General features: G+C 45.9%; 1 protein-coding gene across 5 annotated transcripts in view; it reads left to right on the top strand.

Moving 5' to 3' along the window:
• The first annotated feature begins 1170 nt into the window (after positions 1 to 1170).
• LEF1 (lymphoid enhancer binding factor 1) overlaps positions 1171 to 21601 on the top strand; it is a 116574-nt gene continuing 96143 nt past the window's right edge. For 2 of the 5 annotated variants that reach the window (XM_036343632.1, XM_036343668.1), the window contains exons 1-3: positions 1173 to 2894; positions 5341 to 5407; positions 6895 to 7028. In XM_036343632.1, coding sequence (XP_036199525.1) covers positions 2688 to 2894; positions 5341 to 5407; positions 6895 to 7028 — 408 coding nt within the window. In that variant the 5' untranslated portion in view covers positions 1173 to 2687. Of the gene's footprint in view, positions 2895 to 5340; positions 5408 to 6894; positions 7029 to 21601 lie in introns of all 5 variants that reach the window. The other 3 variants (XM_036343659.1, XM_036343650.1, XM_036343641.1) reach the window with 3 other exon arrangements.

A 21601-nucleotide genomic window follows, 5' to 3' on the forward strand; every position in this document is an offset into this window, starting at 1 on the left:
TCCTGGCTCCCTTCACCAGCCCCAGATAGAATTTACCTGTGACTACTGGCCATGCTCTGTGACTTACTGAGCCCTTTAAATGATAGTTTTTACAATTGCTTCCTAGAAAATCCTCACCTCTGGTAAGTAGTTATCGGTAGGCAGGGTTTTAGGTGCTCATTGAGATCATTGTTAAGGTCTTTACTTATCAGAGTCCGGCAGCATGCAGTTCCTCCTGGGGAAAAGAAGCCTCGTTGCCTCATTGTTGCTGTACCATGGAGCTAAAGTCTGATTCTGTAGTGCTTTCCTTATTTTCAATTTAAGGGTGATGGAGACACATTTCTTCCTGCTCCTTGTTTACTGCTCTGAGGTTTTACAGATGGCTACTGTATTGGGGATAGTAATTTTGCCTGGATTTTTAACTGAGGGGGTTTGAGAGCCAAGGAACAACATGTAATGTGTTTTTAAACTTGAGCTTAGCTTATACTGTAAGGTTCACAAAATGTCTCCTTAAGTCCTGTCGTTGTATAAAATGCATCAAAGAGCCGGTGGAGGCTGGGGAATTTTTGAGGTTGGATTCAGATTTGCGTCTTCCAGGGTCCCTTGGAGCCAGCGGTCCGAGGTGCCAGATCCTCTCTCCCTCTACTGGCCTCGCTCTTTGGGTCCCTTTGCCTTCTCTTCCTCCTCCTTGGGCTGTTTCTGCACCCTCCTCATGAGGTTCCCACACATTGTGGCGTGTATCTCCGAAAATCCATGAAAGATCTGGCGTAACTCTCTAGTGCATCGCATGGTGAGGCTGTAATGGAAGAGATCTTATTTAAAAAGCGATAATGCAGATCCTCTTCGTTTTTTTTTTTTATTTTCTCCCTTGTCCTATTATTCTCGGTATGTGCTTCCTAGTCCCTTCTACATTATATTTAGGAAAGCCACAACTCTCTTCCTTGTCCTTCTTGTTTCCATTTTCTCTTATTAGTTGAGGAATGTCTTATATTTTCCTTCTCTGTCCCCGATTCCCGCCTCATCCGCTCGGTCAGAGCATCTATCAATGTGGTGTCGATCACAGCTGCGGCGGCTTCTCTTTCATCTTCCTCCCCTTGCAGGGCGGGGGGAGGGGGGGAGCGGGTAGGCGGAAAGGAGGTGGGGGTGAGACTGGCAGAGGAAGGGGGGGTAGACAAGAGAAGAGATACTTAGATGATGAAGTTAAACCATTCGGGCAGTTTCTTGTCAATTTCACGCCGGCAAAGCGTGCCTCTCAGTGGGTTATAAGAAGCGCCGGGTCGCTCCTTCCTTCGCCAAATTGCCTGATCCTTCCCTCCAGGAGCGCGCGCGCACACACACACACACGCACACGCACACACACACACCCCAAAACTAGGACTGGTCCTACAGGCTCTGGGAAAAGAAAAAAAAAAGTCCTCAATCACCACCTCCAACTCGCGGTCCCCCTCCTCCCGCCCAGCGGGCAGCCAAGGAGAGCTGGAGGCGGGGGAAGAGGGGGAGGAGAAGCGACGCAAATGGGTAGCTTTTCAGCGCCGGCGAGGCGCGGGAGGAGGAGAAGCGGTGGGGAGGCGCAGCCGCTCACCTGCGGGGCAGGGCGCGGAGGAGGAACCCAGGCTGCGCGCACTCGGGGCGAAGAGCCGGGACGCGCAGAAGCCCCGCACGCGGTCAAGCTCGGGCCCCCCCCCTCCCCTTGGCCGGAGAACCCGAGGGGTGCAGCGCCTGGCTTTGACGGAGCGGCCCGGAGGAGGCGTGGAGAGCGGCGAGCGAGACAGCCAGCAAGCCAGGCTGAGAAATTCGAGCCGGGAACAAAGAGGGGTCGGGCTCTGCGGGTGTGTGTCGGCTCCAGCTTCGGGGAGAAGCATTTGGGTTCGAGGACCCTGCTGTGACTTTCCGAGGCCCCGCCGTGCCCTCCACTGCCGACTCCCAGCACTCGCACAAACTTTATTCTTGGCAAACTTCTTTCTCTTCCTCTTATCCTCCCCCCCACCTCCCTCTCCTCCTCCCCCTCCTCCTCCTCTTCCTCCTCCTCCTGCAGATTAAACGCGCCTGGAGAAGGAAAATCCAAGCGAAAGAGAAGGAAATAAGCAGCTCTAAAGCGGACACTTCCAACCCGGGTGGCTCTTTATTTTTTTGACCCTCCAGGAAGTGGACATTTCGTTATCTTCTGATTCTCCTGGCACCTTCGCTGGGGCACACGGAGCCTTTTTGCCCAGCTCTCCTCTTTTCTCGGACAACCAACTCCCCATTCGGCATCCGGGGGAGCTAGAGGGCAGAGGTTTGCGTGGAGACGCGCCCGACGGACCCTGCTCGGCACTTTGGAGAGTTGTGCCTCCTCCAGAACCGGCGTCCTCAGCGCGCGTCAGCTGGGGGCGTGGGGTGGCCGCCGGGGCAGCCGAGCCGAGAGCGCGCCGCCGCCCCCAGAGGCGCCAGCGGCGGCGGCCCTCGCTGCCCGGTGCTCGTCGGCTTCCGGCGGGCACCGACGTCGGCCTCGGCGCAGCGGGAAGGCGCGGGCGGCCGCGGGACTCGGGCGCCGCCGCAGCTGCTCCGGCTGCGGGCCTCGGGCCCGGCGTTTGCTGGCCCCGCTTCCGCCCACTCTCTTACCTCGCTCATCCTTCCAGTTCCCCCCTCCCCCCTCTCGTTGACCCCCTCTCTTCCTGCTGTCGCCTCGGGTGCTCCCCCGGCAGAGCGGAGATTACAGAGTGGTCGGGATGCCCCAACTTTCCGGGGCCGGCGGCGGGGGGGACCCGGAACTCTGCGCCACGGACGAGATGATCCCCTTCAAGGACGAGGGCGATCCCCAGAAGGAGAAGATCTTCGCCGAGATCAGTCACCCCGAGGAGGAAGGCGACTTAGCCGACATCAAGTCCTCCTTGGTCAATGAGTCGGAAATCATCCCGGCCAGCAATGGACACGAGGTCAGTGGGCCGCCGCCTGAGCGCCGCGAGTGTGGCGGGCCCCGGGGTAGAGTGGAGAGCGAGGGAGGCAGGGCAGGCGCCGGGCAGCCCCGGAGACGGTCCCTCGTTGGTCCCTCGTGTTTGCCGGAGGCTGGGCGAGCCCCCGGGCAGCCCTCCTCCTTTGTGTGTGTGTGTGTGTGTGTGTGTGTGTGTGTGTGCGTGTGCGCGCGCGCGTGTCAGGTGGGAGGTGGGGGTCTGTGCCGGGAAACTCATTCCAGGTGGATCCTTTTGGGGTTCGGTGGCTAAACCGCTGGTTTGCGGGAGGAGAATTTGGCCTTGAGCACGTTCGCGTGGCCCCCGGACTTTTCATTGGCATCGAGCGGGTGCGATGCTGTAGAGCGAGGATGTCTGCACTCAGAATTCTTCCGTAGGACGGAAAACAAAGTGCGCCCGCTATCTCGGTAGCTATCTCTGCACAAGTGCGTTAACCCACCGAAGGCTGAGGTGGAGACGAGCAGAGCCGCAGGCGGAGAGGAAGGGGAGGCGGGCGTGGGCCGGGGGGGGGGGGCGGCCCAACCGCCGCTGAGCTGGGCTCGCGCGGAGCCCCCGGGCGGGTGGCGGGGGCGGTGCGGGGCTGGGTCCCTGCGGCCGCGGGCGCCCAGCGCAGGCCTGCTGCCCCAGCCCTCGGCGCGCTGAACCGAGCCATGCCTTGCAGTACCTCCCGCAACTCCGCTTTTCTCCAACTCCCATCACTTAAAAAAACAAAACCCCGAGACGCTTATATTTGGGGTTAGTTTGGGCCCGGATCAGGCCTTCAATCTACACAGAAGACAGGCGAGTCAGAGTGGAGATGCGGCGGAAGCCAGGGCACCCACTCGGGATGGAGGAAAGCGCTTTATCAGATCCCCGGGCCAGTGGCGGGCGATAGCGCCGGTAACTCGAGTAGAGTAAATAGAGCCACGTGGGTGCCTGCGGGAGAAAGCCGGGAGCAGGGACCCCGCGGAAGGGCTATTTCAGGCCATGCGAACGCTTCAGCAGGGGGGTGGGGTGGGCGGATGGACCCTGACACCCGACACTCCACTGGCCACCCTCGTTCAACAGCTGGGAAACGCTTTGGAGGAAATCCGGTAGAAAAGTTCTGACACTCCGATGATTTCATCAACGATTTTTCCCTCCAAAGAAACTTGGAGGTTATACCCGCTTTCCTTAAATGGCATCCTTCTGCCCCCAAAAAGAAAGCGTGTGGTTTTGGGGGCGGGGGCATTTCGGGTTTTAAACACGCGTTTAAGAACACCTCAGAGGTACCTTCTTTATCCCAATGGCAGGGGTGAGTACTCATTTTGAAGGCTGGGGGCCTGAGTTCTAAGGAGAATTTATAAGGGTGGTCTTTATCCTCTGAATCTTTCACCCCGTTATGCCAATGTGAAGGGGATGTCGTGGTGGAGGAAGGGAGTTGGGGTGCACCCAACCCCATTTGAATGGTTTGTGAACATGTGTATATTGAGGGGAAGAAGTCATTGGTGGGGGATACATGTCCAAAGAACCAAATAACCCCTAAAACACTCAGGCTAAACTCTCATATTTGTAGAAGCGCCTCTGTTTCTTCCTACCTATTTTGCTGTCCTTGCTTCTTCCATAAATAAACTTGCCACCATTTCACATTTTCTGCGTGTTTCTGCTGCATTTGAAGCCCAGAATCCAGGTTTTCGGGCTCTGTCAGTGTTTGTCGGGTGGTAAATGGGCATGGGGCAGTCCCAAGGAAGATGGTGAAGGGGGTAATACCACTGATTTGCACGTGGTTGAGCCTGGGTGGATGGTGGTTACCAGAACTGATATTAGCTGGGCTACCTTTTAGATGTCTATAACCCGACTCTCAAATCTTCCTTTCTTTAACCACAGAGTAGTTCACTTTTCTCTGGTTAGCTTGCACTGGGCCGGCTATAGTAGGTTATATGGAGTGGAGCTCCTGCTGGCGCTGGCTTGGGACAATGGCCTTAAGCCCCCGCCTGTGAGAGGTTGACTTGTCTTTATTTAAAATGTCATTTTCAGTTGTAAAGTGACATTTCAGCAAGCTTTTAATCAGCTCTGATTGAAGTGAACAGTGGTTGAAGAAGCTATCAAAACGATCAACCCCATTAACTCACTCTTATATTAAGCATCCAAGCAGCCTTGATGCATTTTAGCAAACAGCAGTCAGAACAGTATGTGGATCTTCCCCAAATTTATTATGTTTATATTGTTTTTCCTCTTATTACTTGTGCTCTTTGTAGTCCTCGGTAGATAATAATGATTCAGAAATACATGTTGGAAAGAAAAAGATTTCCCAATACTCAACCCTAGCCTCCACCTCTTAGATGAATAAAACAGGTGATTGAGTTGCACCAGTGGACACACACTTACATCAGTATTGTCACAAACTCTAAGGTGATTTTTTTTTTCTTTTGGGGATGGGGATTCATGCTGTTAGGTGGCCAGACAATCACAAACCTCGCAGGAATCCTACCATGACAAGGCCAGAGAACACCCTGATGACGGTAAGACTTAAATCTACTTCTTCCAACTTTATCATTTAACAAGTGCAGTTTGTGAATGTAGGTACGTTTTGCTATTTTGAATTAAAAACAACAACAACAAAAAAAACCAAACAGGATCAGATGTGATGATACTATGCCCACCATTTCAACAAAATGGGAAAGAAAACCCAGGAAACAATGCTTATCTCTAATGTATACCTACGGAATTTTAAAATTATCTTTGAATGAATTAGGGCACTTTGGATTTCATTTGGCTTCCAAGTTCTTTGTGGAAGAGGAAATAATGAGTTTGCCTCTTTTCTTCATTTTACCTAAAGTTTTAATTGGCTTAGACCTATAGCATTCTGCCCACCCCACCCCCCCGCCCCCCCGCATTGTTATGGTGACAGTCTAAACCAATTTATTTACCAACATGAATAGTTTCAAATGCATTTTCATTTGTTAAATTGCTGTTTCTATTTACAGTGCGAAGGCAGGCAGAGAATGCATGGACTAAATACGGCTCAGTGAAGCAGAATCTAACTTGTAAAAATATAAAACTTTATTTGTAAAATTAGGGACTATGCATATGAAACATGACAGTCAGGCTTCCTCCCCATTTCTGATTCTTGCTCAAAGCTTAAAAATTGTATATATTTTTTAGATTTAAGGAGAACTCCATGTGACTTTAAAAGAATCAAGGCATCTGTAAGGTTTCCTTGTTGGACAGTCGGCTTGTCTGTTCTCCTTTAATTATTTACAATTGGCCTGACCAGAACGAAGTGTTTGTATGTATAATATGTCAACCCAGAGAAGGAGGGAAGAGAACTATAATATCAGGCTTCTTTCTGAGCTCCAAAGTAGTTACACAGATTAAAGAGAAGAAATGTATATACTGAACACGTGCAGATTACTTTGGCAAAATGATGTAAATGTAGCACACAAAATTAAGTCTCCTGGAGTTAATCCTTCATAAATTTGGGTTGTTGCCCATATATCAGGGACAACTCTCTCCTCCTGTAAAAACTAGAAATTTTCTAGAAATCTTGAAGCACAGGTAGGATTTACAAGTTTGCCTATAAGGTGGGGCATAACTTTAAGTGTATACATGTATATGCGTGTCAATGGCTAAATGGCCCAATATGTTTATATTGTAGCTTTAGGTTTGTGTGTGTTCTTTCATGTGTTTCTGTTTCTTAGTCCAGTTTGTTAGTATTAGAACAAATTAAGTTAGATGGATAACACTTATTTTTGTAAAAACACCAGTCAGTAGTGGAAGTAAATAGAACCACATGTTTTTTAAAACATCTGGTTCACTGCTAATTTCATTTAAGAGAATAAATACTGTCAATCTAAAATAGAGCATAATAATTCAGTTACAATATTTTGTAAACAACTCTTGGGTAAGGTCCCATTTGTCATAGAACTGGTTGATTTTTCAGATAAAAAACAGTGATGTATAAAAAAGGAAGCCAGTGCATCATCAGTTGTTCTTTGGATTCTCTCAGGAAAGCATCCAGACGGAGGCCTCTACAACAAGGGACCCTCCTACTCGAGTTACTCTGGGTACATAATGATGCCAAATATGAATAATGACCCATACATGTCAAATGGATCTCTCTCTCCGCCCATTCCGAGAACAGTGAGTAACATGCCGATGTTACAGATTATTTTCAGAAGAGCACATTAATTTGTATTTTGGAAAAAAATGGTTTTGTGTTGTTGTTTTTTTTTAAGCACATTGGAGATGCTTTCATTGTATATGACCAGTCATTGCTAAATAAGGCCTGTTATGAGGAATGGCTGCTTTAAAAGAGTGCTAACTTTGATGTCTTGTATTTGGAATTTTAGCTTTTTATTGGTTAAGATTAATAAATAACAGATCACCAATTGTCATGAAATCAAGTGAAGTTAAGTCAACAAACTTATAGTTTTATGAGTATTATGTTTTCTGTGCTGATGAGAAGAAAAATTGATTTACTCTTTCAGTTAGCTACATGCTGTATCTACATTGCCCTTAAGCTATGTAGAATCAGAACAACTTTGGCTCATTTGAAGCTGAACATTCGAAATATTTCTTTAGCTTCTAAAACAGAGTCCTCTTTTTATTGTATTAGCTAATGTTTCTTTTAAAATCAGTTGCGACAAGCTATTTTTACTCTACTGTCCATTGTTGCAAATGTGAGTTGCAAATGTATAGCACCATGAAGAAGTCCAGATCTGTTACTTGACCGTGTTTCTCTGTGGCTGAGAAGGGGAAACCTCCCTCATCTCTGCATTCAGATAGCATCTAAAGGGTAACTTGTGTAGTGCGTGAACCTGAGATGTGCTGGCGATTGTGCTCCCTGGGAACCGGCCCTGCAGCGTGGGGATTGTTGTTTAGTGCTCCATCAATATATTTACCTTCATTCCGTCTCCCTCTCCTATCCCACCTAAAAGTGCATGAAAAGCATGTATGCCTGGGCCTTGGGGATTAGGGTTTCAGTCTATCTGTCCCTCCCCGGAGTCAGATCCTGGTCATAAAAAGGCACCTATGATTTTTGCCTTATTAGCCCAGTTCTTCCACTAAGTGAAAAAAATCAGTCACAGGCATTTGGGGAAAGTAGTGTCATTAATCCCTCCATGAGCAGAATCTGGGGTCGAGAAGATACACCAAAATTGCAGAGAGGAATGACTCATAGTCTAGAGTATGAGTGTTTATTTTGATTATCCCCGATACTCAATTGTTGACATGATAGGTTTGTGAAACAGAACTATTTTATGTGGGCACTGTGATTTAGAAGTTATTGTCATTATTTTTCCACAGATTTCAAAAACATGCTTGACTTTCGAGTAGGGATTAAGATTTTTATAATTTTTATATCGCGGCCAAAAATTGTGACCTTGGAGATCTTGTGATGTTTGAAATAGCAATTTCACATTTCATTTTAAAAGGCTTTTTAAATATTTAATGATAGAGATTCCTGTGTGGTAAATATGAATCTCCTACCTAAAAAGTGAATGAGCGCGTAAAAACAAATACAGTTTAATATTTAGAGACCACTGCCAAATAAATGCTTCTCTAAGTTTTAAAATTTGTAGGAGACTCTATATTTGTTGAACTGGACATACAAACATATCAGATCTTTCTTTTACAGGGGGGATATTTGATTTGGTTTGGTTTTTATGAAGGGGGTGGAGAATATGATTTAGATAAGGAATAATTGAAGATTTCTGTTGAAAGACTTTTTAGAACAGCAAATAATCTTTCTCACAAATCTAGATTACAGTCTCCGACTTATTAAACAATAGGAAATAGCCACCAAAACAGTCTTATACTTTTCAGCTATGCACAGTTAACGCTTCATAAGTACTTGTAGCATTTGTTCCATAGTTTAGCTACTTCTCTTTTCAAAATAATTTTTAAAGTCAATATACGAAAAAAAATCTATTGGTATTTATAGATGATCCCTACTAATATTGAAAAGTAAGCTTCTCTTCCTCTTCCAATCAGCATTTTCTGCCTTCAGCATTTCTCTCCAGCTTTTGCTCGCACCCCCCCCCCCGCACCATATTAATCATTTTGAAATTTTGATAGAAAATGGACGGTATTTATTGTTAGTGTATGTATTCAAATTTTGAGGTCAGTAAATTGAACAGCCATTCATTGTTTAGGAAAGATTTGTGGCCGGAATAAATGTTGGTTGGTGTGGCGTGGAAGAGAGGGGTGTGGTCAGGAAGTAGTTACTCTACCCTGTTATCTGCCGCTTTGCTTTATTCTGTTACATTTTAGGACATTTTATTTTAGGCACATTTTCTTGCAGATATTCTGCAGTTTTGCACAGTTCCAGAAGCTTTTCAGTTTTAACCACAAGGCTATGTCCAATTTTTGTTTGTTTGTTTGTTTAAGGTTCAACCGAAGTGAGTTGCAATCTTGGGTTTTTAATACCTAACAGCTGTTTTTAACGCGTCTGAGACCCAAAACACTAACCGGAAGGCAGCCTCTCTCCTTCACCCTTAACCACGCTTCTGCCTTCTTGCTAACTTGGTCCTTAGCAGAGCGAGCTAGCCAGCGTCTGTGTAACTGACATCCACAGTGATAGGTTTTTATCTGGGGTGTCCGGGAGCAGGGTGACCATTTGTGTTTGGGCTTAAGGTGGGAGCAGCCCAGAGGCATCCCAGTTACTTGAATTTGCATTATAAACAACTGCTTGTTTACAGCACTTTAGGCCTGCAGGTGTTAGGGCTAGAAAAACATCTGGGGGTGGGGGAAGGCCTAGACTGCCCCCTTCCCCACACAGAATCTTCCATTTGTAGTAACTGCAGGTAATCTGGAGAATAGCGGTTTAGGGCCACTGGTACACACAGAGATGTTTCAGCTCGTAGCTCATTCTAACAATTCTGTATGCTTTTCCCCTTCTTTTCGACAAACGCTGACATGCGTACGATCGAAGAGCTTTTACTGATGACCTGAGTGTAGTATTATCTACTCAGGAGAACCGCCTTCTCAAATCCAGCTTTTTTTTTTTTTTTTCCTTCAGAAGGAAAATTTGAATGAGCTAATTATTTTCTTCCAAAACTGGAATTCTTAGAGGTGTGTCTATACCACAAAACTTACAAATGGGCGTCTCACAAAATTTTAAATAAGAATTGTTACTTCAGACAAAATGGACCTAATGAAAATGTACCTGCACTGATAACGCATTTGGTGTCAGTGTGAGTTCTGGAAGCACAGTAAACCTTGGCTGCCTTCGTAGAGAGCGCGAGGATGCAGAAGCCTGTTAAATATGTCCGAGCAAAGAGCCTGGCGAGTGTATTAAAAGCATCCCCCCCCCCCCCCCCAAGCCATTCTTTCTCTGAGTCTTACTTATGAAAATCCCTGTCGGCAAATGGTAAAGGTTAACATTAAAAGAAAAAAACAATAGTTTGCTACCTCCTCTGTGGGGTGGGTCCCCGCGCTCGTGGCTCCTGTGCCTGAATACCGTGTGAGCAGCGAGCCTGGCTGGCTTTCACACAGTGAAAGTTCCCACTGGCCTAGAGCGCTGTGGTTATTCATCTTAGGTGTCAGGCTTCCATTTGTCCCTCACGCAGCCCAAATGTTTAACACCTTTGAAAAGAAACATCTCATTTCTCTCAGCTGCTCAGGGGAGGGAAAAGCAGCCGGCTTAGTGCAGGAAACGACAAATGTTGCAGCTGGGTTCTACCAACCACAGTGCACCTGGTCAGCCTGGCTGCTGGCTGCATGTGTGTTTCTTTGTGATCTTCCCCGAGGATCGACTTTAAGGTGGGAAAGGAGGATGTTTGTTTGCATTTCATCTTTCCTATTTCTATTATTGGACATTGCTATTCAAATGTTTCGGGTTCTTTTTTTCCTTATCTCAAACAGCTCATTAGGCTTTGAGTTCTAGTGTGTGGTTTTTACTTTCAGGGAATCAACATTTGGATTTCTGATGGACAGAATTATACCTATTATACCTTTGCTATAACCTCCTCCCATGTTTGTATTTGCTTACAAACAGCTACAATTTGATTCTTCTTATCATTGCTGACATCTGAAATTAAGGATCTAAGGCGGATATGTCTGATCAGTAAGCTTACACTTAAATCACTGTACATCACATTCCTGTGTAGCTTTGAAAACAATCACAGAAATAATAATTAATTCAAGGGTAGAGGAGACTATGGCTTATATTTTGAGCAAGATTTTTAAGGCAGTGTGTCTTTTCACTTTAGTGCAAGGAACTACTTAGTGTGATTTACTGACAAGTTACTTTAAATTTTCTAATCTAAGTTGCATACTTTTTGAAGCTAAGGGTAAAAATTTTTCCTCTTTACCTTAAGCACAAGAGAAGTCAACTTTTAGAAAGCACGTTCTATCTCAGATCTGCATGTGGGTGTCGGAAGAAAGCATGGGAAAGTTCCGTAGAGCCCCCAGACTCTTCTGTTGGATTCATTCTTAATTGTACTGCTACAAAGTTGGGAAAGGATCACAATAAGAATAAGTGGGCGCCGTTGCCATCCCCCCTTCAGATATCTTAGGTCTCTTATGACTAACAGCTTACTTATTCTAGTGGCCCAGGGAGCCATACCGCATGGCCCTTTAGGAGCTGTTGTTCTTGCATGACTGATACCACAAGTGTATGGCCCTTATGCAGATATGTTTTTTTGAAATGATCCCAGAAATTTCATGTTCATAAAAACATGAGAACAACCCAGTTTCAGTAAGACAAGGCCATTGAGACAACCTACAGAAAATCTTGCTCTTTGAAGTAACCGTCTCCCATCCCCCATGCTGGCCCTGGACTTGCTCTCATCAACCCCATTATTTTCATCCAGTCTCTCTTGTGGACAAAGACGCCTGTGTGATTTAATAGGACAGAGATAGGGCCTCCCAAATGGGTCTGTCTGGACTTGAACTTGTAGCCTCATAAGAATTCTTCCATAATATCAACTGAGAAAAATTTGCAGCTTTTGAGTCTCTCTCTCTCTCTCTCTCTCTCTCTCTCTCTCTCTCTCTCTCTCTCTCATGCTTAGTTCTTTAGACAGAAATATTTTTGGTTTATGTGACTGGCATTTTTAAAAGCAATTGAATCATTCCGTTCTTCTCTGACTCCTTTGTTTCTCACGTGTATATTATAGATACATGATTAAAACTTTATAAAACTGGTTTCCCTTTGATTTTGAGGTAAACTTGGAATTTAAGGGCATAATATGCCAGCAGTGTCTGTGGGCCAGCAGAAAAGCACATCTGTTTTATTTCTGGGCAGAGTAGAGCTCAGCGTTACATAGGTGCTGCTGTCATGGGAATGAGGTTTAGAAAAAAGAGGATATTCATGTAACACTTGCATCTTTAAAGCCATTACCTAAGTGGTTAGGCCAAACTGAGCCAGCCTGTGGAAAGCTAATACTGTGGCATCGAAAGACTTAGTACTGCTTTGTACTGTTCCGACAGGTCCTTACTCATTTGGAAAAGGCAACCATTGGATCTTATTTAAATAATTAAAAAAATATGTTTTAGATTCATGATCAGTTTTTTTTTTAATATTAATTGTGACTTTATGAAGTCACAGTTTAGGAACTGTAGGCTCTGCTATAAGCTCTTAAGTCATTTTAGGCAAATAAATGATTCAGTCTCTAGGATTTAGAGGCATAAAGTCAGGAAATGGCCTAAAGACCAACAACAAAGACTGGGGGGTACGGTTTGAAATGCACCAAGGGGGGAGATTGGGAGTTGAACACTAACAGTGAACAGGGATTGCTCACTTCAGAGATTTTGATAATGTAGCTAATCTAGCCCGGGCTATTTATAGACTAATATCAGGCTGTTCAGAGGATTATAGTCTCTGTGAAGGAGTATATTTGCACACAATACCCATCCTATCTAAACTTATAGACCTGCTGACGTTATCTACTTGCTATACTAGTATGTAGACTACTTCTGAAGCTCACTGAGAAATGGTACTCACCTGCCTCCCCTGTGTAGTGGGAAATTTGCAAGGGTATTACAGAGCCAGCAAGAGTTTTGGTTACCTGTCTCCTGTCTCCCATCTGACTGAGCAATATAACTGGCAGAGATGCAGCATTACAGAAGGTCTAGAAATGTATCTTATTTCTGCAGCTAATGAGGAGCAAATCAACTCTGAAAAACATTTGATTATTGACCGTTGTTTCTAGCCATACCCACAAGTACTGTATTGTTAATGTTATGTTCACTTTAAAAAAGGGGCCTATTGCTACTTTACTCAACATAGAGAAAGGTTGAATGAGGGCTGGGTGGAGGGAAGGCTCTAGAACAGCCGTGGGCAAACTATGCCCGCGGGCCGGATCCTGCCCGTTTGAAATGAATAAAACTAAAAAAAAAAAAAAAAAGACCGTACCCTTTTATGTAATGATGTTTACTTTGAATTTATATTAGTTCACACACAAACACTCCATCCATGCTTTTGTTCCGGCCCTCGGGTCCAGTTTAAGAACCCATTGTGGCCCTCGAGTCAAAAAGTTTGCCCACCCCTGCTCTAGAATGTAAAAAGAGGAGTGGCTCTCGCGTAGCTTTAATGTTCTTTAACTATTGTCAGCTTCTCAGTGAGACAATTACCAAAACAAAAAATTTACAGCTGACATACTAAAATATTTTTGCAAGTCCTTATACTTACATTTTGCAATGAAACTATCAACTGTTGATGATAGTGGATTATCTAATCAGTTGATCTGAGACTACTGATGAATTATGAGATAGTTATATTCAGCCTCGTACAGAATAGGCACTTCATTAGATTTGCTGAATAGAGAAATTTTCATGTAGGGTTTTGGGGATATTTCCAAAAGATTTCTCTGTATCTAACCAAATGCTATGTGAAAAGTAAAATCTAAACGTGTCTGCTACATACTCCTCAGCATTGTATTATGTTCCTTTCTCTCTGATTTTGTTGCATCAATGAAAAGAGCATTAAATCCGTGTCTTTCAGCTCCTTACAGAATGTTAAGTTTCCAGGTAAGAGTGGAAAGCTGCCATCCTCTGAGCTTGCTGCTCCTGTAAGAAGAATGGGAGTGGGCCCTCCTATGAGAACTGATCAGAAGAAGTGCTTAGCTCTTATTTAGGTCCAGAAACCTCATTGAAGAAGAGGAGGCGATAGAAATGCTTTTTTTTCAGAAGGGTGCTTGAGATGGAAATAGAATAAAGAGAAAACCATCTTCAATTATATTTTAGTATCATATGGTTAATGCTTTTCACTTCATTTTTATTCTTCCCCAGATAGAAAGGACTTGTTTCTTCAGTAACACTTGAGATGTTCTCTGATGTTAAAAATTCTTTGTGCCCCACCGGTCTGGCTCAGGGGTTGAGCGTCGACCTATGAACCAGAAGGTCACAGTTTGATTCCCCCTCAGGGTACATGCCCAGGTTGCAGGCTTGATCCCCAGTAGGGGGTGTGCAGGAGGCAGCCAGTCAGTGATTCTCTCTCATCACTGATGTTTTTCTCTCTTCCTATTTGAAATCAATAAAATATATATGTAACATTATTTGTGTTCTTTCTAAATGCATGTGGCAGCATCCGTGCTGACTTTCCTAGGCCAGTGTGTGCTGTAAATTGATTATATCCGTCTGCAAGAGGGAAGCAAAAATTTTGAGTCTTTATTAGGTGAAAGCTGAGCCTGGTCCCAAGTCTATTACTGTTCCCCAAGAGCCTGGAGAAGTTATTTAACCTCTGTCAGTATTTGTTTCCTTATTCACAAAATGGCATATTACTATCTGGCTTGTCCAGCTTGTATGGTTGATGTGAAATTCATATAAAGCCTGCAAAAGCCCTCAGTTTTCCAGGTAAGGGAGCAAAGCTGGAGTCTCAGGTGATATTACCCAGTGCCCTGGTGCCCGCCTGCTGGGAATTCTGCAGGCAGGAGAGGTCTTGGCTGTACCCAAGAAGCAACTGAGAAAGGGAGGAAACTTTTGGTTCTTACTATGCCATCTTGCTGACCTGGAATTTGAATACTGAGTGAAGGCCCTACATTAACCTTTAAAAAGTATTTGCATAAATAAGTTTTGGGGCTTGTCATCATGTCCCTTACTAAGGTGGCTTTCCTCTCTTGGGTTCTTTTCCCCCCTCCTGATTGTTAGGAGAGCACCTGATTTTTCTTTTCAGCATCATAGTCTTCTATTCTACTAAGGGAATGAGGAACATAAGGGATCAGATTCCTAAATTATATATTTGTTAATAATCTCATATCCTTCTAATATTTGAAAATTGCCAGATAACTCCTAACTCCTTGGATGGGAGTAAGAATATATTTTTTGGTTAGGTTTTCTTCTCCCCACTGCAAAAATTAGAGAGAGAGGAGCTCTCTATAATTGTGAATGTAGAGGACAACAAGCAAGTTACTTTTTTTCCCTCTGAATTTTCTTTCAACTGGAACCTTTCTAGCTTTCCTGGCACCTAGAAGGGTCAAGTCCAAGGGGATATGTTGACCAGGCAGCAAAGAGAAATCAATGCTCCTCTAGCCTCATGGAAAATTCCAGCTTCCTTTCCTTTCAAGACTTCTTTTTCTCTCAATGAAACCTAACTAATGTTAAATATATTTAAACATGGAGTCAGCTTTCTTGGTACAGAATTCTTTTATCTTAAGCACTATATATTATCTCTCTATATAAAACCCTAATATGCAAGTAGACCAAACAGCAGAACAACCGAACAACCAGTCGCTATGATGTATGCTGACCACCAGGGGGCATGCGTGGAACATGGTGGGCATTGGCCTCAGCGGGATGGTGGAGCTGGCGAGTGGGGGCGCCAGACCAAGGTGGGGCGCTGGTCGCTGTCATTAGGGCGAGCCTCTGGTGGTTACTGAAAATTCCTTGCTCTCGCGTGCACCACGGTCCCACCCTGCGCTTGCACCTGCTGCTGGTGCTGGCCCCGCTCACATCTGCTGCCGACACTGGGAGCCACTGCTCGCACCCGCTGCTGGCGCCCAGTGCTGGCCCTAATCACTCAGCGCCATCGGGGTGTGAGGAGCAGCTTCCGGCCCTGATTGCCCCTCAGGGCTTCTTCACCTCCCCCTGTTCCTGAGGGGCGCTTGGGGCCAGCGGCTGCCTCTTGCACCTGCTGTCGGTGACGGCCCTGCTTGCACCCGCTGCCAGCGCCAAAGCCACCGCTCACACACGCTGCTGGCACTGGCCCCAGTGGCTCTGCGCCTCAGTGGGTGCAAGTGGGGCGGGCGCCGTCAGCACATGGGAGGGGTGGCGGGAGCAGGGCTGCCGACAGACGGGGGACCCATGAGCCGTAGCAGAAGGGGCTGGGCGGGGGCGCAGAGGATGGGCTGGAATCCGCCCCTGTGCCCACTGCAGCCTTGCAGCCTTGCAGCCCACAGTTCCTTTCCAGGTGCATGAATTCATGCACTGGGACCCTAGTACCTTATAATAATGGTGATCACACATCTCCTCTTGGTGACTAGTTAAGATGACTTGGGTAAAGAGAAAAGGGACTGTAACCTTATCTCAGGTGTGTTAGACTTTGTCTTGACTCCTAACACATACTTTTTTAAAAGTCAGAAACAAACCCAAAAAGGACTGAAGTAAAAATATGTTTACTGCCCTAACCGGTTTGGCTCAGTGGATAGAGCGTCAGCCTGCGGACTGAAGGGTCCCAGGTTCAATTCCGGTCAAGGGCATGTACCTTGGTTGCGGGCACATCCCCAGTGGGGGGCGTGCAGGAGGCAGCTGGTCGGTTTCTAGCTCTCTATCCCTCTCCCTTCCTCTCTGTAAAAAAAATCAATAAAATATATTTTTAAAAAAATATGTTTACTACAGTTGGGTTAACCAGTTAGCCAGCTAGCAAGGTTAAGGGAAAGAATTAAGTCTCCCAAACGTTGCTTGAATTGTTGGGTTTTTTTTGTTCATTTTTTATGTGCACATTAAAATCTTAAATCAAAACTGAAGTTTGTTTTTGAGAGGAAAAACAATTACCTTTTTAATTTTTTTAAACTACTACCGCGTGCCAGATTCTGTGCTAGGCAGTTTACGTGGTTGTTTTGTGTCATTTCATCTTAGCTGAACACTGTGGGTGGATGTTATCATCGCCACGTTAAGATAAGGCCCATCTCCAGAGAGAGCAGGAACCTGCCTCAATTTAGTAAGCTGTAGAGTTCATGCCTTTCCTTAAGGTCTAAAAACTTATTTATTTTCATTAAAAATGACCATAGTTGCCTTTCAGAACATAAAACACTTATTAAGGAATCATAATTAAAATGTAAAACAGGAAAGCAATTATTATGTTGATGATTTTGTTGGAAATTTCTTTTCAATAGTGCTTAACTATTTTTAATGAAAATAAAAAAGAATTCATTAAAAATTGATATATGTTCACTAGAAAAAATAGAAAACTCAGTGAGCAACAGGAATAACAAATATTAAATTCCCAGGATCCCACTATCAGAGATGAACACTTAAAATTTGCTTGTGGCCTTTAGAGTTATTCCTATGCATATGTAGAATTATACAGAAACATACACAATACATGCTAGACACTCATGCAATGAGAGCATAAAATGCCATTTTGTACTGAAGTGCATTATTGTACTTCAGATGGAGAGCAGAATGCCAGCTTACTTAGCAAAAGGCTGAATTGGAGTCTGTGGCTTGAACCATGGCATGCATTTGGATTTCCATGAATTTGACTTCCCTAAATTGAACACACAACACACCCCCTTCAGCAGAAGCAGCAGTTTACCTGCCAGAGAATTGGAAATGAGAACAAACCTGTGCTAGGGCAAGCTAGCCCCAAAAGAGAAAACCAGGCGTCAGTCTGTCCTTGCCCAGTTTCTTCTCTCAGTCACCACAGATGAGCATGGTAGGTCTCCCTTGTGAGAAGTGAATGAGGGAGTGGGAGAGAAGAAAGCGTCCGCCACTGCCCAGAGCGCAGAAATTCCTACCTTACCGGCCAGGCTATGGAGGAAGGCTGCAGGAGAGGGTGGTTAGCTCCTTCGTCCTAGTCATTGATCAGATGGATCAGACTGGGCCAGGGGCAGGGGTGGTAACACACCTCCTCACACGTGATGGGATCTGCAGCAAGCACTGCAGGTGGGGTCCGATCTAGATCCCAGTGCTCAGCTGCTGACCAGCTTGTGTTCTTCAGCAGTGACTTCCTTTCTCCGGACCTTGGTTTCTTCACCTGTGGCATAGATCGCCGCCTTTCCTGCTTGTAAAAGTACACGGCACCCTTACTCTGTGTCAGTAGTAGGGTTTCTGGGAGGGGGACCAACTGCAACAAAATCACTCGTGCTCTCCCTTAAAAGGCAGAAACGGGTCCCTGTGCAAATGTCCTGAACCAGACACTACCGGCAGGTCATGTGTACACACTTTCGACAAGTTGCTTTATTGATTGTTACCTGAAGTAACGTTGAAGAAACACTGGCCCAGAAGATGGTCAAAATGTCACGGAGGTTCAGAAAACCTAAGTGACTCGCACAAGGTCTCACACCAAGGAAGCAGTGGAACTTGAACCCAGAGCCTGGCTGGCGCTTTGGCCTCACTTTCTCTCCACCCAGCTCTGTCCAGCCCCATCCTTCATCGAGACTTCTGTTCCTCTGTTCACTTCTAGTCAGACCTCAGGAGGTTTCCTCCCCAAGGGCTCTCCTCCACGGACCACAGAATAAAACCCACCTTCTTTAGCATCCTTTTCAAAGCTTTCCGCAGTCTGGACCATATACCTTTCAAGACCTGCCTCCTCACTACCCTACCCTGCAGCTTATGATTCAGCTACATTTCCAGATCTGCACCCTGAACCCTTTCCCAAACCCCTGGCTCCCTGAGATGCCTCGCCAGCACCGCACAATCGCGTTCATCCTTAAAGGCCCAGGCTAAATGGTACATCCTCCGGAAGCTGCTCCTGATTGCACCACCAGTCCTGTGGGTTCCCATAGGACCTTCGTCATGACTCTGTTCCCATGTCTTAGATAATGGGTGCTTGTCTCCGTGGCTGTATTTCTCACTAGCTGTCAGTTCCTTTAGGGTAGGGAGCATGTCTTACTCATCTCTATGGCCCAGAACCCATTATATTACCCTGCATAGAGCAGGTTACTCCCTAGGTGATTGGGGAATAAATATAGAAATGTTAAAACTTTACTAATGCAGGGCAATAACACCAGATATCAGTCCATATAAGATACAGGTCTTAAAAATATGTCAACTCATGCAAAATCCCAAAGCTGACACTGAGCTGAGAAATTACCTGAGCATTAAATACAGAGTTCATGGACTAGATATTAGCTATTAGTTTGGAGTATTTAGTCCATGCCAGGATCTGTTCTGAGCCCTTTATATGTATTAGCTCTTTTAATCCTCACAGTAACCTGACGAAATCCCTATTTTACAGATGAGGAGACAGAGGCATAAATCAGGTTGAGAAACTGAGCCATAGGGGGTATAGAAAGGGCACAGACCATGTAGTGGAAGGTCACATGAAGTAGGTCATTTGCTCAGGTCACACCCCTGGTAAGTAGTGGTACCGTAATGGGGACCCCGACCTTGGCTCCTACTGCAGGTGCCTTCTGCAACCATGGTTTGTCTTGCCATCACTGCTGCTGGCATACAGAAGGTACTAAACGATTGTTGAATCAAGGACTTTCTCATCAGTGAGAATTGATTGTTCACTTACAGGGCTTTGTGAGTATAAAATGTGGTTTTATATGAAGTTATACATTTCTTTAATGTCATTTTTGGTAGTCATATCTGTTGTGCTGGTGGAGAACATGGAGTCAACAGCGCCCAGTGAGATGTGGCGGCGGGGGGGGGGGGGGGGGGGGCGGGGGGAGGTGGGGGATGTATAGAAGATGGTTAAGGTTCCAGCCTGATTATGAGGGGGCAGTATTAATGGAAGTAATCTAGAAAGAGGGGCAAGTTTTAGGACAGCCATTTGTGAGTTTGGCTTGAGGATTATCCGAAGTTTTCTCTTTCATGGTAAGAAAACAAAAAATTAACCAATACCTGGAACCAACGTTTTACATGATAGACATCATTTTGGTCCCTGATTCATTTACGTGCCTCAGAAAATCACCTGACTTTCCTGAGCAACAGCCTCTGTACGATTTTGGGAAATAGAACTGGGCATTGCCCAGAGGCAAGGAGAGTAGTAGTATTAACAATATAGTAGAATATATCTAATGAATCGACTTTAATGTATTTTTTCTTATTAAATACTCACTATAGCACTGTGAAGTGAATACTGCTTGTCTTTTCATATTTCCAGTAAAGAAACTGAGGCACAGAGAGGCCATTTGATTGCTATAGTCCAGGAGTTCAGTAAGTGGTAGACTTTGGATTCAAAGCCAGATATCCCTGATCCAGGAGCTAGGGTCCAATTCATGAACTAGTTTCTCCTCGAAAGGGGGTTGAGAAGAATCCTTTAGTCAACGTTGATAAACTACTTAGATGATTATAGGTAGCAGGGGTGGTAACACACCCCTGTATCATCCCAAAGTATCTATATGTTTCTGTTTTACTCAATGATATGGATGGTTTAGCTTTAGTGGTGGCTTAATAACAGGTTCTAAGAATACTTAAAATTTGTCTTTTGGTTCACTCAGCACACAGCCATGTGATTGCACAATGTGTTCGTGAAAATTCCCCAGAAATATTTGATCCTTGGGTGTATCAGACACATGTTGATAAATGTCTGATTTTTATGGGAATTCTATTGTCTACTTCTACAGTCCCAGTGTCCCCAAGTCTAACCAAATAGAGGATAACCAAGTAGCTGTGTGGTCAAAGGTTTTGTGATTCTTAAATTCTCTTTGGTAAATGATGTTGCCTCCTTATTCCATGACTAGAGGCCCGGTGCATGAAATTCATGCACGGGTGGGGTCCCTCGGGGTGGCCTGCAGAGATTGGGTTCAAGCTTGTGCCCCCAGCCTCGCAGCCCCAGCTTGCGTCCCCAGCCTCACAACCCTGCAACCCCGCCTGGCAACCCCGCCTGCTTGCCAGCCCCACCTCCCCCGCTGCTGCCAGTCGCTGCCTATCGGGCGATCAATCAGGGCAATTGCCCCACCTGTCCCTGCTCACACCTGCCTTGGCCTGGTGCTGCCCACTCACCTATTCCATGGTCCCGCTCTTGTCGGGGCCCATTGGGGCCAGCAGTGCCTCCACTGCCGCCCGCTGCCACCACTGCATTGGCAACGCTCACTGTGTTCCATGCTGCCCCTCTCCCAGTTGGTCTAACTCCTGCCTGAGGAAACAGTTTGCATATAGGCTTTTATTATATAGAACTAGGTTCCCAGTGCATGAATTCATGTACCTTGAAAGGAACTGTGGGCCAGGAGACTGTGGTAGGCACAGAGGCAGGTCTTGGCTCATCCTCCAGGCCCCCTCCCACCACGGTCCCCTGTCTACCAGTGGCCCCACTCCCACAGCCACCACTCCCACACGCTGACGACACTGGCCCCACTTGTACCCGTTGACGGTGCTGGCTCCACTTGCACCCACTGATGGCGCAGAGCCATTGGGGCCGGTGCCAGCAGTGGGTGCGAGTGGCAGCTGCTGCCTCAATTGCCCCTCAGGAGCAGGCTGTGAGCAAGGCCATCACCAGCAGCGGGTGCAAGAGATGGCTGCTGGTCCCGATCACCCCTCAGGAGCAGGGGAGTTGGAGAAGCCCTGAGAGGCAATGGGGCTGGCAGCCGCCTCTCACACCCACTGACGACACTGAGCGAATGGGACTGGCACCGGGCACCAGCAGCGGGTGCAAGTGCCAGGCGGGA

This window comes from Myotis myotis, unplaced genomic scaffold, assembly GCF_014108235.1.
Source record: "Myotis myotis isolate mMyoMyo1 unplaced genomic scaffold, mMyoMyo1.p scaffold_m19_p_1, whole genome shotgun sequence".
NCBI classification, from domain to species: Eukaryota; Metazoa; Chordata; class Mammalia; order Chiroptera; family Vespertilionidae; genus Myotis; species Myotis myotis.